Source organism: Cnephaeus nilssonii (genome assembly GCF_951640355.1).
Source record: "Cnephaeus nilssonii genome assembly, chromosome: 17".
Lineage (NCBI taxonomy): Eukaryota > Metazoa > Chordata > Mammalia > Chiroptera > Vespertilionidae > Cnephaeus > Cnephaeus nilssonii.
Genome location: NC_137088.1, coordinates 1,050,241 through 1,077,568, shown reverse-complemented (window position 1 = coordinate 1,077,568; position 27,328 = coordinate 1,050,241). Strand labels below are relative to the sequence as shown.

The window sequence follows — 27,328 nt, the reverse complement described above, 5'->3', positions numbered from 1 at the left end:
ACCTCCCACCAGGCCGCTAGGACCGGCCGGGGCCTGGCTGGTTAGCCTGGGCGCGGGGTGCGCAGGGCCCGGCAGGGGGCACACATGGGCCTCGGGAGCGGAGCGCCTTCTGCCCACGGCCCGCCCCTCGGGAAGTCCAGGTATTCGCCGCCGAGGGAGTTGGGACTTGCCCAGGGCTCCTCGGTGGGGCAGGTCCCCGGGCCGGGAGGAGGGAAAGCGCCTTCGCCCGCGCACTCTGCAGCCGCCGGCCTCCGTCAGCGGCGGGCGAGGGGCGCATCCCCTCCGCTCCCGGGGAGCACCGGGCGTGCACGTGAGTGTGAGTGTGTGTGAGTGTGTGTGTGTGAGTGTGTGTGTGTGAGTGTGTGTGTGTGAGTGTGAGTGAGAGGTGGGGGTGGGTGCGGGGTGGGGGTGGCGGGTCCGGTCACTGGGCTCACTGATGGCGCAAACCCAGCCCAGCCCCGATGCCCGCGCTCGGCCCGCACGGCCCGCGGTGGGGGCCGGAAGCGGGTGCCGGTCGGCCCGGGAGTCCTGGGCGCGGGGCAGGGCCGGCGGCGGGCGAGGTGGGGCACCGGGCGCCCAGGAGGTCAGGTAAACAAACTTGGGGAGGCCGGCCCGGAGCCCGGAGTCGGAGGGAAGGGGGCCGGGCACCGCGGGCGGAGGTGGCAGCGAGCAGCGAGCAGGTGAGGGCGCGGGTCCCCCGGCCCCTCCATCCCGGGGTCCCCCATCCCGGGGTCCCCCATTCCCGTCCCTCGCGGCGCGCAGGTGAGGCCGGCGGGGCGGGGCCGCCCGCGCGGGGGGACCCGCCGCCCCCACCGCCGCGATCCGGCTGCCTCCGGGGCGCAGCTGCCCCGCCGAGGGGGTCCCCCGCCCTCAGCAGGTCGGGGCCCGCGGGGTCCCGGGCAACTCGGGGCGCGCGGCTCCGGCGGCTTCCCGCCTGGCGGGCGGCGGGGGGAGGGCGGCCGGCGGGCGCGGGGGACGGAGCGGCCGGCGAGCGCGCGGCTTTGTCTCTTTTGTTCCCGCGGAGGCAGCGCCGCGCGGGCGGGGCGGGCGGGCGGCGGGCGCAGCTTTCCGCCCCTCGGTCTCCGGGTAACAGAGCGGCGCCGCCAGGCCGCCCCCGGGGCGCGGGGGGGCGCGGGCTGCGAGGTGGCCGCGCAGAGCCGGAGCCCGGAGCCCGGAGCCGCCTCGCGCGCTGGTCCCGCGGGCCCCGCGGCGGTGAGTGCGGGCCGGGGCCGGGGGCGGGCCCGGCGGGAAGGGCTGGGGCCTCGACCCCGGGGCCGGGCCGGGGGCGGCCGGTGCGTGGCGGGCGGCTTCGGTCCTGGAAGTTGGGACGCGCTTCTCCGCGCGAAGGGAAACTCCGGCGGCTCCGCCCGGAACGCGATTGGGAGACGGAGGAGGTGGAGCTGCGCCGCCGGCCCCCTCCTCGCCGCCCCGCGGAGCCCGCCGGGCCCCTCCCCGCCCCCCGGGCCGCCGTGGGGTCCTGCCCGCGGCCCGAGAGGAGGGAGGGAGGTCGGGGAGGAGCCGGTGGGGGTCGGGCTCCCCCCGCAGGCTGCTCGGTGCCGCCGACAGATGCGCGCTGTGAGCCGCCGGCCGCGCCGCGGGGGGACCGGACCCTCTGGGCGCCCAGGCGGCGCCCCAGCCTCGCAGGTGCCGGTCCGCGGAGGGTGCCCCCGCCCAGGTCCCCAGACCGCGGGGCAGCGGTGTGCACGCCGCCCTGTCAATGAGTAACTCCGGGGACGTGGGCCCGCGGAGCCGGAAGGGAGAGCCAGGGGCCCCCAGGGGCCCGAGAGGAGGGCGGGGGCTGTCCCGGTGCGGGGGGCCGAGTCTGCGCGCCCCTCGCGTGGTGAGGACGGCGCCCGGAGGCCCAGGGCTGCTTGCTCTTTGCAGACGGGACCCGGCAGCCTCGGGCCGGCGGCCGAGCAGAGAGGGGGCGGGGAGACCTCTGGCCCCGCGGGCACGCAGAGCGAGGCTGCGGCCGGGAGCTGGGTGGGGCGGAGCTGGGGGAGTGGGCCGGAGGCCCTGGCTGTGCGGGTGGGGGCAGGAGGCTGGCCGCTGGCTGCTCCTTAAGAAAAGCGGGGCTGCCCTGGCCGGTGTGGCTCAGTGGGTAGAGCCACGGGCGGCCTGCGAATTGAAAGGTCCCGGGTTCCCTTCCAGTCAAGGGCATGCACCTCTGTTGCAGGCTCCTCCCCGCCCAAGGCCCTGCAGGAGGCAACCAATTGATGTTACTGTCTGTCTTTCCCTTTCTCTTCCCCTCTCCCTGAAAACCAATGGGGAAATAGCCTCGGGTGAGGGTTAAAAAGACAGAAAAACAAAACAGTGGGGCTCACACCTCGCCGTCTGAGGCACGGAGCTTAGAGAGCTTCTCCCCGCCGCGGGCTTCCTGGGCTGTGAACGGCCGCTCTGCCCAGGTGCCCCTGCTGTGCCAGGCCGCTCTGCCCAGGTGCCCCTGCTGTGCCAGGCCGCTCTGCCCAGGTGCCCCAGCTGTGCCAGGCTGCTCCGTCCCAGGTGCCCCTGCTGTGCCAGGCCGCTCTGCCCAGGTGCCCCAGCTGTGCCAGGCCGCTCTGCCCAGGTGCCCCTGCTGTGCCAGGCTGCTCCGTCCCAGGTGCCGGGGCCTCTGAATCCAAAGCCAGCCTCCTGCTGTCACGGAGCTCAGTCCAGAGTGGGAGGGGCGACAGGGAGGAAAGTGGCCTTGGCTGGGCACGTACCACGTCATGTGTCGTGGTCAGAGCAGAGCTACACAGCCACCAGGGAGTGGGTGCAGCAGCCCCAGTGGACGGGGCGGGGTGGGGGCACGGGAGAGGGCTCCCCCAGGAATGCAGGTTGGGGTTGGGTTAATGAGATGGAGGGGGAGTGGGCATTCCAGGCGGTGGGATCAGCCTGTGGGATGGCAGGGAGGAGGGAAGCGGCCTGCAGGTCAGGCCGTCAGGCAGGAGGGGCATGCGTGGGAGAGGAGCATGCGTGGGAGAGGAGCATGCGTGGGAGAGCCCGGGCATGTGATGGGAGAGGCTGGGCTGGAGGGTTCGACCTTTCTCACAGGCCCTAGGTGCCCCGAAGACTCCGGGGAGGGGAGGGATGGGTGCGATTCTGCTCGAAGACCCTGTGGAGTGGGGTTGGCGCGGGGCCGGGCTGCGCTGTGGCCTGTGGCAGAGGTGAGGTGCCCAGCGAGGAGGAGAAATGGCCGCGTCCTGTTCCTGCTCCCCCGCCCGCGGTCCCTGGGGGACGCCCAGGAGGTCCAGGCCTGGGTCAGTGATGGCGAAGCCGCCGCCGCCGCCGTTCCCAGAGGGTCAGCCTCAGCCTGCTCTTCCGGGGCCTGGGGCTGTCTGACCCCGCCCCTCCCCCTCCTCCCCCTCCTCCTCCTCCCCCTCCCCCCCCTCCTCCGGCCACCCCGCTGCGCTCTCACTTTTGGGGAGTGTCTTGGTGGCTGCTCCCCGAGGCCTGGAGAACTTGGCACACAGACAGCGCTGAGCAAACGTTTGTCCGCGGACGGGGGGGGGGGGGGGGGGGGGGAGCGCGGGGCTCACGGCGGACCCTCGGCCCGGGCACGCCCTGAGCAGGCGGCGGAGGGCAGAGCAGCCCCCATCCTCGGGCACCCCGTCTTGCTGCGGGAAGGCACTCCCCCCTCGTCCCCTGGAAACAAGGTGGGGGCTCCTGGGGAGCGGTCTCGGCCGCGGTCCTGGCTCCGGGCTGGGTTCACGCCGCTCCCTGCCGCCCCCTCCCCGCCCCCTCGGGCGCTAACAGAGGCGCCTTGTTCCCGCTCCCATAGAGCGGCCCTGTTCTCCGCACACTAAAAATGGAAACCCCCAGGCTATTTCGGGAGCCGTGCCCGGCCAGGCTGTGGCCTCGGCTCCCGCTGGGCTGCTGGACCCTCCTTCGCTGGAGCCTCTGGCCTGGCCCAGCCCCGCTCACCCCGGCAGGCAGCCTCGGGGACACCCAGGCCCTTGCTGGGAGGAGCTGACCTGGGCAGACTGGCAGCTGGGTGGCAGGAGGGGCTGGGCAACGTGGCCCGGGCACAGGAAGTCGGGGAGTGTCTCATGGCCTGTGGTGCACGGCCTGACCCAGCGCTTCACCAGCCTCGGTGCTCCTGGCGGGGACCACCGGGCCCGGGGAGATGGTGTTGCCATGATTCCTGGTCCTCGCAGGCCATAGCTGGGGCCTCTGAGGAGGGGTCTGTGCGGAGAGCAGACACCCAAGGTTTGGGGAGCTCCCGGGGATGGGGTCACAGCCGGGCATGGTGTCTTATTCTAGGACATCCATCCCCCGCCCCCCTTCTCCACACCAGGTCCTGGCCCGGCTTTGACCTGCTGGAGAGGAAATAGCAGGAGATGGCCTGGCCCCATGGCCCTCGGCCCAGGGACGTGTGCATGCGTCTGTGGGGTGTCTGGATGTGAGCATGCCTTTGGTATGTGGGTGTGACGTGTGCCTGTGCGAGGTGCGACATGTGTGTTTCTGTGTGTCGGGAGGTTGTCTCCATGTGGCTGTGTCTTGGTGCAGGTGGCTCAGTGTGGGTGGTGTGTCTGCCTGTGTGTACAGATGGTATCTGCATGCATCTGTGTGCGTGCAAGCATGCGTGTGCTTGTGTGTGGGTGTGTGCCAGCATCTGGGTGGCACGTGTGCTTCTTGGTGTGTGTGAGCATGTGTCTGCCTGTGAGCTGGTGGCGGTGCGGGCTAGGGCAGCCCGGCCGCGGGGAGGTGTGTGCCTGGTGCCCGGATGGGTGGCGTTTGCACGGCGTTTGCACGGAGGGTGCGGGTGGAGCGGGCCAAGAAGGGAGCAGCGGCTGCCGGGGGCCGGGCCGGGTCCCACGGGGCCTGCCAGCCGCGGGCTCCCTCCTCCCCGCCCTTTCCCAGGCCCCGAGGGCTCCGGTCCCGCTGCCCCCTCCCGTGTGGGCTCTGGGGAGGCGTGCCCTGTGGAATGTGTTTGTGGCCGCGGGCCAGGCTGGGCCCAGCTCCACCCGCCGGCCGGGCAGGGAAGGGTGCCTGGTGCTGCCTCCACATGCCTGGCTCACGCGCTGCCTTCTCCCCGGCCAGGTCATGCTGTTGTCTGCTGACCCGGCCGGCCCCGCCAGGTGAGCCTGACCGCCCCCCAGGCGTCCGGGAGACGCGGGACTCCCACCTCTGCTCGGGGTTCTCCAGGGCGGGGCCCCGCCTTGCAGGCCTCCTCCCCGCGGCCCTGACCCCCTCTTCTCTCCAGCCCTTTGGTTCTGTGCTTATTGCCTCCTGGATTCCTGCCTGAAAGCCCTTCCCCCAGCTCCCGCCCCCCCCCCCCCCCCCCCCGCCAGCTCCCGCCCTGCCCTAACATGCAAGTGGCCGCGGGCGGGCGGCGGCACCCTCCCTCCTGCTGCCCAGGATCTGCCAGCTGTGAAGAGGGCCCGCCCCTCCTCTGGGCTCTGGTTCCTCCTTCCCATCCCCTACTCTCTCCTGCCCCTTCCGGGCTCGCTGTGTCCCTGGGGATGGTGGTGACCCAGGGCAGTCGGGGTGAGGGGGTGGGGCAGGGTCTCCCTCCCGAGAGGGCAGTGCTTGCAGGGACCGGGCAGTTTGGAGCTCCCAGGAAGCACCTGCCCGTGCTAGTGTGTGGCCTGGGCTCCGCCCGGACCACAGTGCCTCTGCTCACCGCCACGGTTGGGGGGCACCTTGGCGACGGCCGAGCCCTGTCCCTCACCGGTGGCCGCACCGTGCTCAGGTGGCCACTGAGCCCGCCCCCCCTCCCCCGCCAGGTGACCATGCCTGCCCTCGGCCCGGCCCTCCTCCAGGCGCTCTGGGCCGGGTGGGTCCTCGCCCTGCAGCCCCTGCCCCCGGAGGCCTTCGCTCCCAACGGCACGCACCTGCAGCACCTGGCCCGGGACCCCGCCTCCGGCACCATCTACCTGGGGGCCACCAACTTCCTGTTCCAGCTGAGCCCGGGCCTGCAGCTGGAGGCCACCGTGCCCACCGGCCCCGTGCTGGACAGCAGGGACTGCCTGCCGCCCGTGGTGCCCGAGGAGTGCCCGCAGGCCCAGCCCACCGACAACCCGAACCAGCTGCTGCTCGTGAGCCCCGGCGCCCTGGTGGTGTGCGGGAGCGTGCACCAGGGCGTCTGCGAGCAGCGGGGCCTGGGGCAGCTCTCGCGGCTGCTGCTGCGGCCAGAGCGGCCGGGGGACACCCAGTATGTGGCCGCCAATGACCCCGAGGTCAGCACGGTGGGACTGGTGGCCCAGGGCTCAGCTGGGGAGCCCCTCCTGTTCGTGGGGCGGGGATACACCAGCCGGGGCGTGGGGGGTGGCATCCCTCCCATCACCACCCGCGCCCTGCGGCCCCCGGACCCCCAGGCCGCCTTCTCCTACGAGGAGACGGCCAAGCTGGCCGTGGGCCGCCTGTCGGAGTACAGCCACCACTTCGTGAGCGCCTTCGAGCGCGGGGCCAGCGCCTACTTCCTGTTCCTGCGGCGGGACCTGCAGGCGCAGTCCCGCGCCTTCCGAGCCTACGTGTCCCGCGTGTGCCTGCGGGACCAGCACTACTACTCCTACGTGGAGCTGCCCCTGGCCTGCGGGGCCGGCCGCTACGGGCTGGTCCAGGCCGCCGCCGTGGCCGCGTCCCGGGAGGGGGCCCGGGGGCAGGTGCTCTTCGCAGCCTTCTCCTCGGCCGCGCCCCCCACCGTGGGCCGGCCCCCGATGGCCGCTGCCGGGGCGTCGGGCGGCTCTGCCCTCTGCGCCTTCGCCCTGGACGAGGTGGACCGGCTCGCCAACCTCACGCGGGACGCCTGCTACACCCGGGAGGGCCGTGCGGAGGACGGGGCCGAGGTGGCCTACATCGAGTACGACGTCAACTCGGACTGCGCGCAGCTGCCCGTGGTGAGTCCGCTCTCCCACCCCGAGGCCCGGCCGGCGTCCACTGCCACGCGGCTGCCGGAGTGGGAAGCTGGCGGTGGCGAGGGGGCCGATCGGGCCTCGGTTGTTGCTTCCTTTGTATCTGAGGGGGGGGGGGGACCTCCATGGCATTCAGGGGAACAGAGCTGCCAGGGGGGCTTGGGCTGGGCACCGAAGGGACTGCGTTTGTGTAAGTGATCGAGAGGGTGTTTGGGGCTCTGGGGGGTGTGGGGCCGCCACCCAGAATGGGGTGGGGGGCTGGGACCTGTTGTGTTAGGTTTTTGAGCAAGAGGGCAGGTGAGGGCGGGGCTTGTTCGCCTCTAGCCTCAGGGTGGGTTCGAAAAGGGAAGAAGTGCCCGGCCGGCCGGCGTGGCTCAGTGACTGAGCGTCGACCTATGAACCAGGAGGTCACGGTTCCATTCCCGGTCAGGCACGTGCCCGGGTTGTGGGCTCCATCCCCAGGAGGGGGCGAGCAGGAGGCAGCCGGTCCATAATTCTCTCTCATCATGGATGTTTCTATCTCTCTCTCCCTTTCCCTTCCCCTCTGAAATCAATTTAAAAAAATTTTTTTTAAATATATATTTAAAAATATATATATTTTATTGATTTTTTTACAGAGAGGAAGGGAGAGGGATAGAGAGTTAGAAACATCAATCAGCTGCCTCCTGCACACCCCCTACCGGGGATGTGCCCGCAACCAAGGTACATGCCCTTGTCCGGAATCGAACCTGGGACCCTTCAGTCCGCAGGCCGACGCTCTATCCACTGAGCCACACCGGCCAGGGCTTAAAAAATATATTTTTTAAAAAGGGTGGGGGAGCCGCCCCCCGGGGACTGAGTCCGTGGGAGGTGGCAGGGCCCAGTGAGTGGACTGGGGTCGGTGCCGGCTGCTCGAGGCTTTGGAGACGTGGTCCAGGAAGAGGCTGAGCTCACACACCTGGAAGCAGCAGCTCCCAGGCCAGGGGTGGGCGAAGGTGGGGCGCAGACAGGTGGGCGTCCACAGAGGAGGAAGGCGCTGCTGGAGACGGGCCGGGCAGCGGAGATGCGCCGGGGGGCGGGCTGAGCGCTAGTACGCGGCTGCGGGCGATGTCCGCGAGGCTGGCGGAGAGCCGGGGCAGGGACCGGTGTCCCAGAGGCCCAGCCGAGAGGACAGTTGTTCCCGGAGAACTGGCCGGAGCCCGGGGAGGGCAGTGGGCGTGGCCGGAGGGCGGGGCGGGGCGGGGCGGGCGGTTATCCAGGGAGGGCTCACGGGGGCTCCCTGCTGCCTGCAGGACACGCTGGATGCGTACCCCTGTGGCTCAGACCACACGCCCAGCCCCATGGCCAGTCGGGTCCCCCTGGGAGCCACGCCGGTGCTGGAGTGGCCAGGGGTTCAGCTCACGGCGGTGGCCGTGACGGTGGAGGATGGACACACCATTGCGTTCCTGGGGGACAGTCAAGGGCAGCTGCACAGGGTGAGTCCACAGGAAGTGCTGGGCCCGCCCCGAGGTCTGGAGGGGCCAGGCTGCCGGGGACCCGGCCTGGACCCAGCTGCCCCTGTGACCCCTGTGACCCCTGAGGCTGAGACAGGGCATCGGGACATACCCCAGCCCCAGGCTCCTCTCCTAGGGCTGGGCGGTGTCTAACTGTGACCCCCGCCCCTTCTGGTCCCCCTTCGGCCCCCAGGGCTGGGTGGGGAGACCTGCACTGCCCGCGAGGAAATCTACCTGCGGATCGCTTCATTGTGGGGAGAGGGAGACCCCCGGCCTGTGGCCACGGACGTGTGGTTTCTGATCTCAGGTGTTCCTGGGCCCAGGAGGTGATGGGCACCCGTACTCCACACAGAGCATCCAGCCGGGGTCTGCGGTGAGCAGAGACCTCACCTTTGATGGGGCCTTCGAGCACCTGTATGTCATGACCCAGAGCACCGTGAGTGGCCGGCGGGCGCTGGCTGCCGGGAGGGGCCTTGGCCTCCAGGGTTGGGACCGCGGGCCTCACCCCTCTTTGCCGTCCCAGCTTCTCAGGGTCCCGGTGGCCACCTGTGCTCAGCACCTGGACTGCTCCTCTTGCCTCGCTCACAGGGACCCGCACTGCGGGTGGTGTGTGCTCCTGGGCAGGTGGGTGCTGCACGGACGCCCCGCCTCTCCCCAGCCCCGGCCCTAACCCCAGCCTCCTGCAGTTATAACTGCCCTGTCCAGGCCCTGGCTGGTGTGGCTCAGTGGATAGAGCGTTGGCCTGTGGACTGAAGGGTCCCGGGTTCGATTCCAGTCAAGGGCACAGGCCTGGGTTGCGGGCTCCATCCCCAGGAGGGGGCGAGCAGGCAGCCGATCCATGATTCTCTCTCATCGCTGATGTTTCTATCTCTCCCTCTCCCTTCCCCTCTGAAACCAATAAAAATGTATTTAAAATAATAATAATAGTAATAATAATAATAGTTTCCCTCTCTAGGATTCCTGGTCCTTGGCTCTTGCCTCTCAACCCCTGACCCCCAAACCCCCACTCGGTCCTCCGCCCCGGGGAGCAGGGCCTGGCCAGGGCACCCCAGCCCAGTGTCCTGGCCCAGCTGAGGGCACTGCCCGGGAGTCCCTAGGGCTGAAGGCGTCCCTGCCCCGTGAACGCCCCCCGGCCCTGGAGGTCCGAGCGGACGCCGGTCCTTCTCGCCCAGGTGCAGCCGCCGTGCCGAGTGCGCGCGGGGCCCGGGCCCAGCGCGATGGCTGTGGAGCTTCGGGCCGGAGCCGGGCTGTCTGCGGGTGGCCGCCGTGAGCCCTGCCAGCATCAGCCGAGAGGAGCGGAGGGAGGTGAGCGAGAGCCGGTGGGCCCGGGGAGGGGCTCTGGGGATGGGTCGGCACCGTAGCTGTTGGTGTCCCGTGTACTGAGTGCCCGTGGCCGGCACAGGTCACTTCTCGGGGCCCGGCTTCCGCTGGCGGTGGCTGGCCAGGCCCCAGGGTGCCCGTGAGAGCCCGGGCTGGGGCCACTGGTGTCTGCCGGGCCGGTGCAAGCCCGGATCTGCTGCCCACTGGCTCCGACCGCGTGTCCTGGTCTCTCTCGGTAGGTTTTCCTGTCGGTGCCTGACCTGCCCGCCCTGTGGCCGGGGGAGTCCTATTCATGCCACTTTGGGGAATACCAGAGCCCGGCCCTGCCGACCCCGTCTGGGGTGAGGTGTCCCTCCCCAGACCCGAGCGGGGCCCCAGCGCTGCCGAGAGGAGCCGGTGGGTGAGAGAAGGGGCCAGCCCCCCCCCCGCCCCCACCGAAGCCCTGCCTGCCTCCTGCCTTGCTCCATGGGGTGTGGGTGGGGCCCTGATTTCCCCCCTAGTCCCCAAGCCCCTAAAGTGCCCATTTTATTCCCAGTGGACTCTGTCCCCCGACCCGGCGTGCCTTCCCCACTCTGTGGTCTCGGGACGCTGGCTGGGAGCCTGGAAACCCCTGCCCCCTCCTCAGCTGCCCCCCCCCCGCCCCCCCAGACCACGTGTCCGTGAGCGTGGAGCTCAGATTGGGCGCCGTCGTGATTGCCAAGGCTGCCCTCTCCTTCTATGACTGCGTGGCCATCACCGACCTCCACCCGTCTGCGCCGTGAGTCCCTCCCCTGACCCCAGGCCCGGCCGCCCCGTGCCCCGTGCCCGTGCCCCGTGCCCCACGGCTGTGTCTGTGCAGGTGCCAGGCCTGCGTGCGCAGCCGCTGGGGGTGTAGCTGGTGCGTCTGGCAGCACCTGTGTACGCACAGGGCCTCCTGTCACTCCGGGCCCGTGGTGGCCAGCCAGCAGGTGAGCGTGACTCCGCTGGGCCCTGCGGGGTCGGGGTGCCCGGGTAAGCGCTGCTCCACGGCCGGTCTGTGCCTGCCCGCCCCGTGAGGCCGCCGTGCGCACCTGAGCGGCCCCGCCCGGGAGGGGCATTTGCAGCTGAGAGGCAGCGAGGTCTGGCCGCCCCCTCGGCACAGACCCTGGACCCCCCCCCCCCCCCCCGCCTCCTCCGGAGAGTTAATGGGCTGTTTTTTTTCTCTTTCCCTTGGTCTCCTCTCCTCCTAACACACCCTTTCCTGCCTGCTGCCTGCTGCCTGCTGCCCGCTGCGGGGCCCTCCTCCCTCTGCCTCCCCCAGAGCCCGCCGCTCTCCCCGGCCCCTCCCGCAAAGGATGCCCCCTCCCCCTCCCCCTCCCCCTCCGCAGCCCCCACGGCCGCCGTCACCCCTGCCCCTGACACCCTCCCCGTGGAGCCCGGGGCGCCCTCCTCAGCCGCAGCCTCAGAGACCCCACCTGGGACCCGGCCCTCCCCGCTCAGCACCCGGGGGCCGTGGGCAGGCCCCAGCCCCACACCAGCCTCCGCCGCCACAGGGTCCCCTCTGCACGAGGGTCCCCTCCCTCCCAGCCCCCTGGACGGACCTGGAACCACTGTCCCTGCTCTCACTGACGAACCCACGGCCACCCCCGCGGACCTGGCGGCCTCCCACCCATCGCCCTCAGACGCGGCCGCCCCGCCCGCGGCTCCCACCGGCCCCGGCCCCGGCGCCTTCCCCTCCGCGGTGTCCCCGGACCAGCCGCCCAGCGCTGCTCCTGCCACCACTTTCCCAGGGGCCGCTGGCGCCACGAAGCCCGCCCTGGACTGGCTCACGAGAGAAGGCGGCGTGCGGCCCGAGGCGGACGAGTGGACGGGGGGTGACACGCCCGCCTTCTCCACTTCCACCCTCCTCTCAGGTGACGGAGACTCGGCCGAGCACGAGGGCCCTCCCGCCCCCCTCCTCCTCCTGTCCAGCCTCGACTACCAGTTCGACGGCCCCGGGCTCTGGGAGCTGGTGAGGCCCGGCCCGGGAGGGGGCCTGGGGACGGGGCAGGTCCCTGCTCCCCGGGCGGTCCTGCATCGCCCGGGTCCAGGGGCCGGGCTCCGTGGGGGGAGGACCGGCGGTGGGCGCTCCATGCCTGCCTTGCTCGGCTCCCACAGGAAGAGGGGAGCCGGGGGGCCAGCTCCTGCCCCTGCGTGGACAGCGTCCAGGGCTCCACGCTGCTGCCGGTCCACGTGGAGCGACAGGTTCGGCTGCTGGGCAGGAACCTGCGCCTCCTCCAGGTGAGGGTCCCGCTGGCAGGCGGCGTGGAGGCCTCCTTGCTGTTGGCAGACTCGGCGCCAGCCCCGGGGAGCAGGCCCGGCCAGGGCTGTGCGGGCCCCTGGGCTCTCAGGCCCTGCTCCTGACGCTGCCCACGCCCTCAGGACGGCCCCGGAGACAGCGAGTGTGTGATGGAGCTGGAGGGCCGAGAGGTGGCGGTGGCGGCCCAGGTGGAGTGCGAGCCGCCTCCGGACACGCGGTGCCGTGTCACGTGCCAGCAGCACCAGGTGCAGCCCTCAGTGCCCGGGTGGGCAGTGGTGCCCTGGCTGCCAGCCTCAGCTGGTGCACACACCCAGCCCAGCCCCGGCTCTGACCCTGTGACCCCAGGGAGTCTTGGGACCCCCTCTCTGACATCTGATCCTGTGTCTCAGGGGCCCCTGGATCCCCGAGGGGTCTTGGTAGCTCTGACCTCTGACTCTGTGATCCCATGGAGTCCCCTGCACCCCAACTCTGACCCCTGGCTTTGGGTTCCCACAAGGAGTCATTTTGGTCCTTTCTCTGACGTGGAATCCAGGACCACCCACCCATCACCCTCACAGCAGAGGCTCTGCCCCTCTCCCTCCCCCCGACCCCACCTGCTGCCTCCCAGCCCTGCTCTGACCCCTGACCCTCCTGTTCCTGCAGCTCAGCTACGAGGCTCTGCAGCCAGAGCTCCGGGTGGGGCTGTTTCTGCGCCGAGCGGGCCACCTGCGCGTGGACAGCGCCAACGGGCTGCACCGTGAGCGGCGGGGCCGCGGGGGGGCGGGGGGGGGGGGCCACGGGGTCGCCCAGGCCGCCTCTCACCCCGCCTCTGCCCCCCAGTGCTGCTGTACGACTGCTCCGTGGGACACGGGGACTGCAGCCTCTGCCAGACGGCCGCGCCCCAGTACGGCTGCGTGTGGTGCCAGGGGGAGCGCCCCCGGTGCGTGGCCCGGGAGGCCTGCGGCGCGGCCGAGGCGGTGGCCACCCAGTGCCCCGCGCCCCTCATCCACTCGGTGTGTGGAAGCGCTGCCACGCCCCTCGCCGCCGCCCTGGGAGGGAGCGCGGGCCGCCGAGGGTCCCGGTCCCGCCGAGGGCGCCGGGCCTGTGAGCAGTCCTTGTCCCGGGACAGGTGGAGCCACTGACCGGGCCCGTGGACGGAGGCACCCGCGTCACCATCAGGGGCTCCAACCTGGGCCAGCGCGTGCGGGACGTGCAGGACACGGTCCGCGTGGCCGGAGTGCCCTGCGCCGTGGACGCGCAGGAGTACGCCGTCTCCAGCAGGTGAGCGGGCGGCGAGGCGCAGGGACAGCCTGTGGGCGCCGAGGCTGGCTTCAGGCTCAGAGCCCCCCCCCGCTTGGTCCTGGTCGCCAGGCCTCAGGACTGGGGCTGTGCCAGGAGCCGACCTGCAGCTTCCGACCGGGGCGCCTGGGGGTCGTTCATGCCCAGGCCGGGGCCCAGCGCTCCAGAGCTGGGGGTGGAGGCGGGGGCAGCGGCTCTCCAGGACCCAGGCGGCCGTGCGCAGGGCTGGCCTCGCCAACGACCCTCCGCCCAGGCACCGCCCTGGGCGGGCTCCCCGCTGGGGGCCGGGTGCTCCGTGCCTTCCCAGCCCGGGGTACAGGGCCCGGCTCCCAGGAGCCTGGCCGGGCTGGCAGGGCCCACGGGGCAGACGGGACACTGCCTCCCAGGCCAGCGGAGCCCGGGGAGCAGGGCGGCCCCAGGCTCGCGTGGAGACGGGCGCCTGTGTTCACACAAGATGCGGAGCGGGCGCCCCGCGTGTGGAGACAGAGCTCAGCGCTGCTCAGACTGAAGGAGTCGAACCACGGACGCCCTGCGGGGGGCGCACCGGCTGGTTCGCTTCCCCGGAGTCGGTGCCGCGGAGGCAGCGCAGGCTCCCTGGAGGCTGGTGGGCCCCGAGCTTGTTTCCTGGCGGAGACCGGCATGTGCTTGTCACGGCTTCCCGCTCACGGCCGTCCGGGCGGACCGAGCTCCCCCGCGGAGGTCAAGGTCCCTCCCCTTGGCCCGGCCCGCCGCCGCCTGACCCCCCTCCACGTTGTGCCGCTCAGAACCCTTCCTTCTGAGTGAGGGAGAGCCCCCAGGAGGCCCCACGGAGCTCCCGCACGCGGAGGATCCCGTCCACCCGTGGAGGACGGGGGCAGGGAGGCAGCCCTCGGCGTGGGTGGCCCCAGCCTGCCCTGTGCCCACAGCCTCGTGTGTGTGACTGCGGCCAGCGGGGCGGAAGTGACGGGCGCCGTGACCGTGGAAGTCCCAGGAAGAGGACGAGGGGTCTCGGAGCACGACTTTGCCTACCAGGTGCCTGGCTGCTGAGCCCCGCACTGCTGAGGGGCCCCCCCCTCTGCTGGCCCCTCCCACCCCTCTGCTGGCTCCTCCCACCCCTCTGTTGGCTCCTCCCACCCCTCTGCTGGCTCCTCCCACCCCTCTGCGGGCTCCTCCCACCCCCTCTGCTGGCCCCTCCCACCCCTCTGCTTGCTCCTCCCACCCCTCTGCTGGCTCCTCCCACCCCTCTGCGGGCTCCTCCCACCCCCTCCAGTGGTTCCGCCCACCCCTCTGCTGGCCCCTCTCACTCCTCCCACCCCTCTGCTGGCCCCTCCCACCCCCTCTGCTGGCCCCTCCCACGCCCTCTGCTGGCCCCTCCCACCCCCTCCAGTGGTTCCTCCCACTCCCCTGCTGGCCCCTCCCACTCCGCTGCTGCCCCTCCCACCCCTCTGCAGGCTCCTCCCACCCCTCTACTGGCCCCTCCCACTCCTCTGCTGGCCCCTCCCACCCCTCTACTGGCCCCTCCCACCCCTCTACTGGCCCCTCCCACCCCTGTGGGCTCCTCCCAGCCCCTCCGGTTCCCTGGGCTCCGGGCCCCAGGGCTTTTGTGTCTGCCCTGGGCTCCCGGCCTCCCTGTCTCTGGCCTGACGGTCTGTCCGTCCCCTTCCCACAGGACCCAAAGGTGCATTCCCTCTTCCCGTCCCGAGGCCCCAGAGCCGGGGGCACCCGCCTCACGCTGCGCGGAACCAAGCTGCTGACCGGGCGGCCGGAGGACCTCCGGGTGGTGGTTGGAGACCAGCCTTGTCACCTGTGAGGGCTTTTCCTCCCGCAGGAGCCCGGCCCGCGGGGAGGGTGCTGGGGGAGCGGGGAGGGTGCTGGGGAGCGGGGAGGGTGCTGGGGAGCAGGGGGAGGGTGCGGGGGGAGGGTGCTGGGGAGCGGGGGGAGGGTGCTGGGGAGCGGGGGGAGGGTGCTGGGGAGCGGGGAGGGTGCTGGGGGAGCGGGGGGAGGGTGCTGGGAGCGGGGGGAGGGTGCTGGGGGAGCAGGGGAGGGTGCTGGGGGAGCGGGGAGGGTGCTGGGGGAGCGGGGAGGGTGCTGGGGAGCGGGGAGGGTGCTGGGGAGCAGGGGGAGGCCAAGTCCACCCCGCGGGGAAGGGGCCAGGCCCTCCCGAGCTGCGGCGGCACGGGGTGCAGCCTGCGGGCCCCGTGGGAGGGAGGTCAGCCCTGCAGGGCAGGGAGCTGAGGGTCCGTGGGTCCCCGTCCCGAACCAGCCCCCCTCCCCGGGCCTCCGGGCAGCCTGGCCCGCGGCCACCCGCCTCCCTTCCCCAGGCTGCAGGGGCGGCAGGCGGAGCAGCTGCGGTGTGAGACCAGCCCGCACCCCGCGCCCGCCGCGCTCCCCGTGGCCGTGTGGTTCGGGGCCACGGAGCGGAGGCTCCCGCACGGCGGGTTCGAGTACACGCCGGACCCCAACGTCACCTCCGCGGGCCCCGCCAGGAGCTTCCTCAGGTGCCGGCCGGCGTTGTGAGGCGGGGAGGGGGCTGCAGGCGGCGCCGGGTGCAGGGCTGGGGGGCTGGGGGGCTGGGGGGGCTGGGGGGCTGGGACCCCACCCGCTGGGGTGGCCGCGGGGACCGGCTGTGCGTGAAGCGGCCCCCAGGCCACGGGCGGCTCCTGTTGCAGCGGAGGACGTGAGATCCGGGTCCGCGGCCAGAACCTGGACGTGGTCCAGACGCCGAGGATCCGCGTGACACTGGCGCCCAGAGTGCTGCCGCCGGGCGGGGGCCTGGGCCGCAGGCGCCGCGTGGTCCCGGAGACACCATGTCCCCCCGGAGCCCCCTGCGGCGGCATTCATGTAGGACACCCCGGGCGCCACCCCCCCCCACCCCCACCCCCACCCCTACCCCCACCCTGAGGACAGCCGGGGGGTGGGCACTGCCTTTGCGGCCCCCTTCCTGCGGGGCCCCCTGACCCTCTCTCGGCCCCCTCCGCCCCCCTCTGCCCCCTGACCCTCCCTCCGCCCCCTCCTGACCCCCTGACCCCCGCCCCCAGGTGGAGGAGCCCTGCCGGGTGAACTCCTCCCAGCTCGTCACCTGCCGCGCGCCTGCCCTCCCAGGGCCGCCCCGGGACCCCTGGGTGCGGGTGGAGTTCATCCTGGACAACCTGGTCTTTGACTTCGCCACGCTGAGCCCTACCCCCTTCTCCTACGAGGCCGACCCCACCCTGCGGCCCCTCAACCCGGAGGACCCCACCGTGCCCTTCCGCCACAAGCCGGGGAGCGTGCTCTCCGTGGAGGTACCGCTGCTGCTCGCCGTGGCCGTGGCCGTGGCCCCGCGGGGCCGGACAGCATGACCGTGGGCGCGGGCGGAGGGCGCAGACTGCAGAGCAGGGGCCGGTGGCCGCCCCTGGCTCCGCCCTTTCATGCAGCGAGGGCCGAGGGGCGGGTGGTGGGTGCCAGGCAGGGCCTGGTGCACCTGGCAGGGCCTGGCTCCTGTGGCCTGGGCCCGGCATGCCCACGGCCGGCATCTGCGTGACGAGGCGTGAGTGGCTTGGCACACGCGGGAGGCGGGTGGCGTGGCGCACAGCTGTCTGGGGAGAGAGAGGGAAGGGCAGAGGGGTCGGCCGGGGACATCGCCTCACGTACAGGGACAGGGGTGATGGCATGGGGTCTGGGCCGGCCCTCCCGCATTTGGGGGGGCGGTCTGAGTGACCCCAGCTCGCCCCCGGGGAGGAGCTCTGAGTGGCAGCTCAGTGACCGCCTTCCAGGGGGAGAACCTGGACCTGGCCATGTCCAAGGAGGAGGTGGTGGCCATGATAGGGGCCGGCGCCTGCGTGGTGAAGACCCTGACCCGGCACCACCTGTACTGCGAGCCCCCCGCGGAGCAGCCCCCGGCCCTCGGGGCGGCGCCCGACGCGCTGCCGGAGTTCGTGGTGGGTGGGCGGCCCTGGGCGGGCGGCCCCGGGGCTCGCGGGGGGAGCCTTGCTCACGGCGCGTCCCCGCAGGTGCAGATGGGGAACCTGCGCTTCTCGCTGGGCCCCGTGCAGTACGTTGGCGAGAGCCCCGCGGCCTTCCCCCTCGCCGCCCAGGTGGGCCTGGGGGTGGGCACCTCCCTCCTGGCCCTGGGGGTCAGCGTCATCGTCCTCATGTACAGGTGGGTGCCGGCGTGGCTGCTCGGGAGGGGGCGGACGTGCTTCCTCTGAAGGGCCGGGGAGGGAGGAGTCAGGCTTTGCGGGCCGGGCGGTCACTGCTCCCGCTGCCGTTAGAGTGCAAAGCAGCCGCGAGCAGCCTGCAGACCCGTGAGCCGGGCTGCGTGCCGGTACACCTTTCCATTTTTCTAAAGTTTATGGATTGGTTTTAGAGAGAGGGAGGGAGGGAGCGAGAGAAGCATCTGTTAGCTGTTCCGCTTACTGATGAATTCATTGGTTGATTCTTTTTTTTTTTAACATACTTTATTGATTTTTTACAAAGAAGGGAGAGGGGTAGTCAGAAACATCGATGAGAGAGAAATACCGATCAGCTGCCTCCTGCATGCCCCCACAACCAAGGCACATGCCCTTGACCGGAATCGAACCTGGGACCCTTTAGTCCGCAGGCCGACGCTCTATCCACTGAGCCAAACCGGTCAGAGCCATTGGTTGATTCTTGTATGTGCCCTGACCGGGGATCAAACCGCAACCTCGCTCTAACCATTGGGCCACCTGGCCTGGGCCCCGATAAACGTTTGTTCACGAAAACAGGTCCCGGCTGATCCCTGTGCTGGGCTAGACAGACAGAGGCGGGTCTGACTTGCCTGGGATGAGAGGCTGCGTTATCCAGGGCTAGGCCTGGGCCTGGCTGGGCTGGACGCTGGCCCGGGCGGCCTGGGCCCGGTGGGACCTGCGGGAGCTCCGGCCTCCAGCCTCTCCCGTCCTGGTGCTGAGCAGGAGGAAGAGCAAGCAGGCGCTGAGGGACTACAGGAAGGTGCAGATCCAGCTGGAGAGCCTGGAGAGCAGCGTGCGGGACCGCTGCAAGAAGGAGTTCACGGGTGAGGCCCCGCCCCGTCCCGCCATGGGCCGCCCCGTCCCGCCACGGGCCGCCCCGGGCCGCGTGCCCAGACCTGGCCTCTTCTGCCCACAGACCTGATGACCGAGATGACGGACCTCACCAGCGACCTGCTGGGCAGCGGCATCCCCTTCCTGGACTACAAGGTGTACGCCGAGCGCATCTTCTTCCCCGGGCACCAGGAGTCGCCCCTGCGCCGGGACCTGGGCGTGCCCGAGAGCCGGCGCCCCACTGTGGAGCAGGGGCTGGGGCAGCTCTCCAACCTGCTCAACAGCAAGCTCTTCCTCACCAAGGTGCGGCCCCGCCCGCCCGCCCCGCCCCCCACCCCCCCCCCCCCCCCCGCCCCTCTCCATCCCTGGTTTCTGAACGCCCTCCCAATGCCAGTTCATCCACACCCTGGAGAGCCAGCGCACCTTCTCGGCGCGGGACCGCGCCTACGTGGCGTCTCTGCTCACCGTGGCGCTGCACGGGAAGCTCGAGTACTTCACGGACATCCTCCGCACGCTGCTCAGCGACCTGGTGGCCCAGTACGTGGCCAAGAACCCCAAGCTGATGCTGCGCAGGTCGGTGTGGTGTGGGGAGCCGGGGGGGCCACACCTGGAGCCGGGACCCCCCCGGGCCTGGGGGTCTGCAGAGCAGAGAGCCTTGCAGCCCGCCTGCTGACCCGCCCCCCCTCCTGTCGCCAGGACAGAGACCGTGGTGGAGAAGCTGCTCACCAACTGGATGTCCATCTGCCTCTACACCTTCGTGAGGGTGAGGGGGGCGGAGCGGCGGGAGGGCGGCCCCAACCCCGCGGCCCTCGCCCCACGCGGCCTGTGCACGCCTGCCCAGCGTGTCCTGTCCTTAAGCCCTCTGCAGCCTGCAGCCTGTCCCTGTGCCCCGAGTGGGTCATGTCCCACACACCTCTGCCCCAGGCCCATCGCCTGCCCCAGGGGCACTAACTGCCTGCCCCTCCCCAGGACGCGGTAGGGGAACCGCTGTACATGCTCTTCCGTGGGATCAAGCACCAGGTAGACAAGGGGCCAGTGGACAGTGTGACGGGCAAAGCCAAATACACCCTGAACGACAACCGCCTTCTCCGAGAGGACGTGGAGTACCGGCCCCTGGTGAGGGCCGGCGTGCGTATGTGCGTGCCCGGGGTGTCAGTCCCGATGGCGGGCTGTGTGATTGTGTGCGTCGGGGCATAGAACCCGCCAGACCGCTGCGAGAGAGACCTTTAGACCGGCTGAGCAGGACAGGAGCTGGAGGACGGGGCCTCAGGAGGTCCCCAGGCTTGGGATGGGGTCAGGGCGGACACAGCCAGGGTCTGGGGAGCAGCCTGCCCTGCCCGGCCCAGGCCCAGCCCTCGTGGTGCCAGCGCCTGCGTGTCTGCCGGGCCCTGGTCTCCCCGTCCTGTCGGGGATGTGATGTGCCCTCCAGGCCGGGAGCCGCCTGCCACGCCCTCTGGGTTTGCTTTCCCCGCTGGGACCCACCAGAGTTCCTTTGGGAAAACCCCATTTGGGCTTTGCCAGACCTGCTCGTCCGTTAGGCTGGGGAGGGGGTGGGGGGACGTCCCTCAGGTGCCTCAGCCTGAACCCCGAGCCAGGAGCCTGGGGCCCGAGTTAGGAGGGACTCATGCTCACTCGTGTGTTTTTTAATGCATTTGTATTGATGTCAGAGAGGAAGGGAGAGAGAGATGGAACATCCGTGATGAGAGGGAATCATGGACCCGCTGCCTCCTGCAGCCCCACAGTGGGGATCGAGGCCCAGACCCGGGCATGTGCCCTGACCGGGAATCGAACCGTGACCTCCTGGTTCATAGGTCGACGCTCCACCACGGAGCCACGCCGGCCGGGCCTCGCTCGTGTTTTATGCCCCTCACCCCGTAGACGTTTACAGGGCGTGGTGCGAGGCGCGGGGCCACGTGGAGGGAGCCCCCGAGGCTGCCTCACAGCGGTCCTGTCCTGGCCTTGCACCTGGCCGTCCTCCGTGCGGCCCGAGCCCTGACGCTCCGTGTGCCCTGTGTAGACCTTGAACGCGCTGCTGGCGGCGGGGCCTGGGGCCGGGGAGGCCCAGGGCGTGCCTGTGAAGGTGCTGGACTGCGACACCGTCTCCCAGGCCAAGGAGAAGATGCTGGACCAGCTCTGCAAGGGCCTGCCGCTCGCCCAGAGGCCCGACTCCCGCACCCTGGATGTCGGTGAGGGGAGGGGCGGCCGGGCCCTGAGCCGTGCTGGGCTGGGCTGGGCTGGACCTGCTCGGGGGGCGGAGCTGGCTGCAGAGGGACCGCCTCTCGTCTGGGGAGCGGCACCTGCTCCTGGTTCTTGGCGAGGTTGGGTGGGGCTGCCCCCGATGGAGGGCCGTGTCCCTGGAGGGAGGGGCAGGCTCGGGGGTCCTGGGCCAAGCCCCGCTTCCCCTTGCAGAGTGGCGGTCCGGGGTGGCCGGGCATCTCATCCTTTCTGACGAGGATGTGACTTCCGAGGTCCAGGGTCTGTGGAGGCGCCTGAACACCCTGCAGCATTACAAGGTGGGGGGCTGGAGGAGGGTCTGGGGGGCTGGAGGAGGGACTGGGAGGCTGGAGGAGGGCCTGGGGGTCTGGAGGAGGGGCTGGGGGGGCTGGAGGAGGGGCTGGGGGGCTGGAGGAGGGGCTGGGGGGTGGAGGAGGGGCTGGGGGGACTGGAGGAGGGGCTGGGGGGGCTGGAGGAGGGGCTGGGGGGCGGCTGGCAGAGGGGTCACCAGCTGTGGTCAGCAGGTCCCGGACGGAGCGACTGTGGCCCTGGTCCCCTGCCTCACCAAGCACGCCCTTCGGGAAAACCAGGACTATGTCCCTGGAGAGAGTGAGTGCTCCCCCCGCCCTCTGCGCTTGCCCTGCCCGGTGGTGGTGCCCGGCGGTGGGGAAAGGACCTGGACCTCAGGCTGGGTGCCTCCGTTCCACCCGGAGGAGCCTCCCCAGGTGCCCCCGACCCGGGAGTTGGCAGGACCCCGGCTCGGGAGGGGCAACTGACGAGGGGCGTTTTGGCGCAGGGACCCCAATGCTGGAGGACGTGGATGAGGGGGGCATCCGGCCCTGGCACCTGGTCAAGCCCAGCGAGGAGCCGGAGCCGCCGCGGCGGAGGAGGGGCAGCCTTCGGGGCGGGGAGCGCGAGCGAGCCAAGGCCATCCCCGAGATCTACCTGACGCGCCTGCTGTCCATGAAGGTGCCGACAGCAGGGTGGGCTTGGGGGCAGCAGCCCTCGTGGGGTTTGGGGTGGCCTGGGGCTCACACAGGCCTAGGGCCACGTCTGTGAGCTGGGCCGGGGCTGGGCCCCTCGCTGACCGCCCTCCGGTTCCCGCCCGTCCCCGCAGGGCACCCTGCAGAAGTTTGTGGACGACCTGTTCCAGGTGATCCTCAGCGCCAGCCGCCCTGCCCCCCTGGCGGTCAAGTACTTCTTCGACCTGCTGGACGAGCAGGCCGCGCAGCACGGCATCTCGGACCAGGACACCGTGCACATCTGGAAGACCAACAGGTGGGCGGGGCCGCCGGGGTCGCGGGCCTCCTCTGCCGCCTCCGCCGCCGCTCCCCAGCTCACGGCCGCACCCGCCCTGCCCGCAGCCTGCCGCTGAGGTTCTGGATCAACATCATCAAAAACCCGCAATTTGTGTTCGACGTGCAGACCTCAGACAACATGGACGCCGTGCTGCTGGTCATCGCGCAGACCTTCATGGACGCCTGCACCCTGGCGGACCACAAGCTGGGCCGGGTGAGCGGTCGGGGGACACGGAGGCCGTGGTGGGCCGGGGGTGGTACATGCACACAGATCTCCGGCTCTCCATGCACACAGATCCCCGGCTCTCCATGCACACAGATCCCAGGCTCTCCATGCACACAGAGAGATCCCAGGCTCTCTGTGCACATGGATCCCAGACTCTCCATGCATACAGATCCCAGGCTCTCCATGCACACAGAGAGATCCCAGGCTCTCCATGCACACAGATCCCAGGCTCTCCATGCACACAGAGAGATCCCAGGCTCTCCATGCACACAGATGGATCCCAGGCTCTCCATGCACACAGAGAGATCCCAGGCTCTCCATGCACACAGATGGATCCCAGGCTCTCCATGCACACAGAGAGATCCCAGGCTCTCCATGCACACAGAGAGATCCCCGGCTCTCCATGCACACAGATAGATCCCCGGCTCTCCATGCACACAGAGAGATCCCCGGCTCTCCATGCACACAGAGAGATCCCCGGCTCTCCATGCACACAGAGAGATCCCCGGCTCTCCATGCACACAGATGGATCCCCGGCTCTCCATGCACACAGATGGATCCCCGGCTCTCCATGCACACAGATGGATCCCCGGCTCTCCATGCACACAGAGAGATCCCCGGCTCTCCATGCACACAGAGAGATCCCCGGCTCTCCATGCACACAGAGAGATCCCCGGCTCTCCATGCACACAGATGGATCCCCGGCTCTCCATGCACACAGATCCCCGGCTCTCCATGCACACAGAGAGATCCCCGGCTCTCCATGCACACAGATGGATCCCAGGCTCTCCATGCACACAGACCCCAGGCTCTCCATGCACACAGAGAGATCCCAGGCTCTCCATGCACACAGATAGATCCCCGGCTCTCCATGCACACAGATGGATCCCCGGCTCTCCATGCACACAGATGGATCCCCGGCTCTCCATGCACACAGATCCCAGGCTCTCCATGCACACAGAGAGATCCCAGGCTCTCCATGCACACAGATAGATCCCCGGCTCTCCATGCACACAGATGGATCCCCGGCTCTCCATGCACACAGATGGATCCCCGGCTCTCCATGCACACAGACCCCAGGCTCTCCATGCACACAGAGAGATCCCCGGCTCTCCATGCACACAGGCCCAGGCTCCCTGAGAACCTCCAGGGGGGGAGGGCCATGGCAGGCCCCTGCCTCCAGGCCCCAGGTCCCTGGGAAGCGGTGGTGCCTCATTCTTGAAGGATGAGGAAGGACAAGATGAGCTGCTGATTCACGGGGTTAAGACAGGGCAGCCTGCAGGGGTGGCAGGAGGCAGGGCCGCGAGGTGAGGGCTTTGGCTGAGGGGGTGCTGGGAGCCCCTGAAGGCCTGGGAACAGGGTGGGGGTGGGCTGGTGTCAGACCTGAGGGGCGGAGCCTTCTGGCAGCTGTGCTGTGGGTGGGCTGGAGGCAAGCTGGGCTGTTCTCGGGGTGAGCAGTGGCCAGGTTCAATGTGGACAGGGGGGTGGAGGGCAGGCGGAAGCTGTGGGTGGATGTGGGGGGTGAGGAAATGGAGGGGTCACCTGGGGTCCCCGGGCTGTTGGGTGGAGTGAGCGTGGACTTGCAGGAGGTGAGCCCCAGGGGATGGTGGGGCCGCCAGGCGCCCGTGGATTCCAGATCGCAGGGCAGCTCCGGGGTGCCCGGTGCGTTTGAGCCCCGTGGCAATGCCTGCCTGCCCCTCAGCGACAGAGGGGCGAGTCCGGGGGAGGCCAGGCGTGGGGGCGGGGTGGCTGGGGAGCGAGGAGCAGAGGGAAGTGGTCAGGGCTGTCTGGTGGCACAGGGGTGGGGTTGTGCTGTGACCTTAGTCAAAGCCCAGGGCGCCTGTGACCTATATGGGGTCGCCCAGAGGCAGGGCCCTCCGGGGGCTGTGCTCCGTCCAGGCCTGACCGCCGCCCTGTGACCTCCTGAGGGAGAGATCCCTGCATCTCTGTGCCGCTGTCTCTTGTGAAACCGCCAGGAGCTGAGACCGCAGGCCCCAGGGCCCTCCATGGCGCCCACGGGGTGGCTGGGTTTCTGTTCCGGCGTCACTGCCTCCCGTTCCCAGCAAAACTGCGGGTGCCTCCTGGGCAGCTCAGGAGCACCCCCACGGGGAGTCCCCCACGGGGAGCGCCAGGCGTCTCCCACGCAGCAGGCGCGCATCCTGCCTGGCCCGGGCCCCTGTGCCTGCTCCTCAGGGCCCATCGCCATCGCGCCTCAGCCTCCAGCAGCGCCAGGAGGAGGCAGCAGGTCGCGAGAAGGAAGCTGCCGCCCAGAGCCCTCAGCCGGGGGCAGAGCTGGGAGCCGCCCCGGGGGGTGGTCGAGGAGGCGGCTGCCGTTGGAAGTTGCAGGCTCTGATCTAAGAGGCTTGCTCCCCGTCCCAGCTCAGCCACGCGGGAGTGGGTTGGCCTGGGCAACTGACTTCATGTCCCCGGTCAGTTTTCTTTCTTCTTTTTTTTAATACATTTTTATTGATTTCAGAGAGGAAGGGAGAGGGAGAGAAACATCAATGATGAGAGAGAATCATGGATGGGCTGCCTCCTGCATGCCCCCTACTGGGGATCAGCCCGAAACCCAGGCATATGCCCTGACCGGGAATTGAACCCTGACCTCCTGGTTCATAGGTCAATGCTCAACCACTGAGCCACACTGGCTGGGCCCCCCGGTCAGTTTTCTGATTTTAAAAAATGATCACCTGGGGTCCCTGGCTGGTGTCGCTCGGTGGTTAGAGCGTCAGCCTGTGGAATGAAGGGTCACGGGTTTGATTCTGCCCAGGTTGCGAGCTCGAGCCCCAGGGCGGGGCGTGCAGGAGGCAGCTGATTCATGATTCTCTTCATCACTGATGTTTCTCTACCTCTCTCCCTCTCCCTTCCTCTCTGAAATCAATAAAATCCTATCTAATAAAGAGGGAATATGCTAATTGACCATCACTCCATCACAAAGATGGCTGCACCCACAGCTGAGGCCAACTTCCCATAAGGAGCCTTAACAGCAATCAGCAGGGACCTGAGGCTACGCCCTCCCCCGCCCCCATGGGGCTTGACAGGGGACCTCAGACCGCACCCCCCACCCCAGCACCAGGCCGGAGGACCTCAGACCGCACCCCCTGCCTGCCGGGTCCCTGCTGGGAAGGACCTTGGAGCAGGAGGGGAGGAGCTCGGGGAGCCGCTCAGGGGGCGAGAGCAGGGCTGGCCGGGAAGGCGGGCCGAGGAGTCCTCGCGGAAGGAAATGGGGGCGCTCCTGGTCACACTCACGGGGCTCCTCTGCTTCCCCTTCCCACCGGCCTGCGGCACCAGGACTCCCCCATCAACAAGCTGCTGTACGCCCGGGACATCCCCCGCTACAAACAGATGGTGGAAAGGTAGGAGGGCGGGGCGGGCCTGGGGGGCGGGAGCTGGGGGGGCGGGGTGAGGCCCAGGGTGGTGGTGGGGGTGGGGAGGTTTGTGCTCCAGCAGCTGCTGTCCCCACGACCTCCAACCTCCGACCTCCGGCAGGTACTACGCTGACATCCGACAGACCGTCCCCGCCAGCGACCAGGAGATGAACTCGCTGCTGGCCGAGCTGTCCCGGGTGCGGCCTCGCTCTGCGTCGGGTTAAGCACAGGCCTCCCGGGAGGGCCCTGCCCCCGTCACACGCCTCCTTTGCTGGGGTCTGTGGACAGCAGCCCAGGCGGCGAGGTTGCTGGGGTTCAGCCACGCGCCCCCCTTCTCCTGAAGGGGCTCCGAACGTCAGCCCCAGGAATTTACACACCAGGTTTCTGAACCGATGGCCGTGGCAGCCACAGTGACGGCAGCTCTGGCTTAGGGTGTTCGGAGTGAGCTGTTCTGATTTGCTTCTCACTGGGCCCCTGTAAGAGCTCCCCAAGTAGGGGACCTCGGCTCCACTGTCCTGAGACGCCCCGAGGAGGGGCCCGGTGACCTCGGGAAAGACGGGTGAGGCCAGAGCAGCATCTTGCCCGCCTGGCTCCACGACCGCCTGGGACGACCCAGGGTCCAGCTGGAGGCCCGGGGGGCGAGAGGCAGGGCCCGTGGCACCCCAGGCCCTGCTGAGACTGCAGGCTGCGTCCCTCCTCCACCTCGAGGCCCCGCCCCCACCCCGTCCTTGGGTTCTGGGCCTCCTGGGGGGCGGGGGGCTCATCTCTGTCGCTCTGTCTTCTCCAGAACTGCTCTGGAGACCTCGGGGCGCGCGTGGCCTTGCACGAGCTCTACAAGTACATCAACAAGTACTACGACCAGGTGGGTGCGCCTGGCCCTGACGGGGCGGGGGGCTGGGGAGACGGATGTGGGAGGGAGTCGGGCCCCGCGATGCTCATGGGGGCCTCCCGGTCTCCCCGCCTTTCAGATCATCACGGCCCTCGAGGAGGACAGCACAGCCCAGAAGATGCAGCTGGGCTACCGGCTGCAGCAGGTCGCCGCGGCCGTGGAGAACAAGGTCACCGACCTGTAGGGCCGCGCCCCGCTGCGCCCCGTGGGCAGCCCTGGGGCCTCGAGGGGGAGCCTCCTTCGTAGATGCCTTAGCGCCTGACCAGCCGTTAGTGGAGCTGGCGCCCCGTCTCCTGGCGGCCCTGGCCTGGGCCCGGCCGCGCTCGCCCCGCAGGCCCGCGGCCCGGAGGCCCATGGGGCGGCACCTGCCTGCCCCCCGAGCCCAGCGGCCCCGTGGACTGTGTTCAGTGCCGTCAGCCTGCGGGCGTCCGGTACGAAGGGGAGACGGGACTGTCCTGAACACTGGCCTTGTCCCTCCGGGATCCTGAGAGGAAGGAGGGGCCCTGCTGTCTGTCCCCCTCCCTCCGCCCTGACCTCAGCTCAGCTGCCTCGGCCTCTGCTGCTGCCACGATCCCAGGTCCGAGAGGCGAGCCCGTTCTAGGCCACGGCGAGCTGACCCTGGAGGGCTGGCCGCCTTGGGCCACCCTGCCTCAGGCGGCCGTGGGGAGGGCACTGCCCGTGGGGCCGTGGAGAGGGTGGCCACCCGGACCAGCTCCTCATTAAAGGATAACACACTGCCTGGCGTCTGCTCTCTGGGCTCCGCCAGCCCCTCCCCTGGTAGGAGGCGCCAGCTGTGCCCGGCAGGCACGGGGAGGGGTGGGGAGGTGAGGTCGGCATCTGGGGGAGGTCTTCTGTCCCCCCCCCCGCCCCCCCCGCACCCCGAACGCTCCCACCTGGGCTCCCCCTGGCTCCTGGGCAGGGCTGGCTGGGGTCCGAGATCCCCGGAAGGAAGTGAGAGCCCAGCGGGGCCGGGGCCGGGGGTCTGTGGCCTCCTCGGGGGCGGCCTCCTCCGCAGTCAGTGCCTGCTGCACGTGTCCTTGTCGGGAAGGGACGGGAAGGATGGCACCGTGCAGCCTACCACGGCCCTGCCCACAGGCCTATGTCTGTGCTCCCCACCCCCTCCCCCCGCCTGGGGGTATAAGGGGCTCCTGGGCTGTCTTCCCAGCACGCTGT

General features: G+C 70.2%; 1 protein-coding gene across 2 annotated transcripts; it reads left to right on the top strand.

Annotated features, from left to right (window-relative positions):
• The first annotated feature begins 153 nt into the window (after window positions 1-153).
• Window positions 154-26,892, top strand: PLXNB1 (plexin B1). Of its 2 annotated transcripts, none has more exons than XM_079795749.1 (38): window positions 154-310; window positions 5,023-5,060; window positions 5,709-6,821; window positions 8,108-8,290; window positions 8,616-8,744; window positions 8,832-8,932; window positions 9,481-9,613; window positions 9,868-10,024; window positions 10,277-10,385; window positions 10,467-10,575; window positions 10,908-11,597; window positions 11,744-11,866; window positions 12,008-12,130; window positions 12,528-12,621; window positions 12,705-12,877; window positions 12,994-13,145; window positions 14,069-14,174; window positions 14,812-14,948; window positions 15,464-15,640; window positions 15,812-15,983; window positions 16,181-16,423; window positions 16,895-17,059; window positions 17,138-17,280; window positions 18,053-18,153; window positions 18,246-18,463; window positions 18,555-18,733; window positions 18,857-18,923; window positions 19,130-19,276; window positions 20,178-20,346; window positions 20,570-20,673; window positions 20,899-20,983; window positions 21,171-21,343; window positions 21,492-21,652; window positions 21,739-21,886; window positions 25,190-25,254; window positions 25,388-25,463; window positions 26,054-26,128; window positions 26,235-26,892. In XM_079795749.1, the coding sequence occupies exons 3-38, from the start codon at window positions 5,715-5,717 to the stop codon at window positions 26,337-26,339; spliced, it is 6,399 nt and encodes a 2,132-aa protein (XP_079651875.1). In that variant the 5' UTR covers window positions 154-310; window positions 5,023-5,060; window positions 5,709-5,714; the 3' UTR covers window positions 26,340-26,892. The 2 variants fall into 2 exon arrangements, with proteins under 2 accessions (XP_079651875.1, XP_079651874.1); XM_079795748.1 differs by having other exon boundaries at window positions 17,132-17,280.
• Window positions 26,893-27,328: the final 436 nt, after the last annotated feature.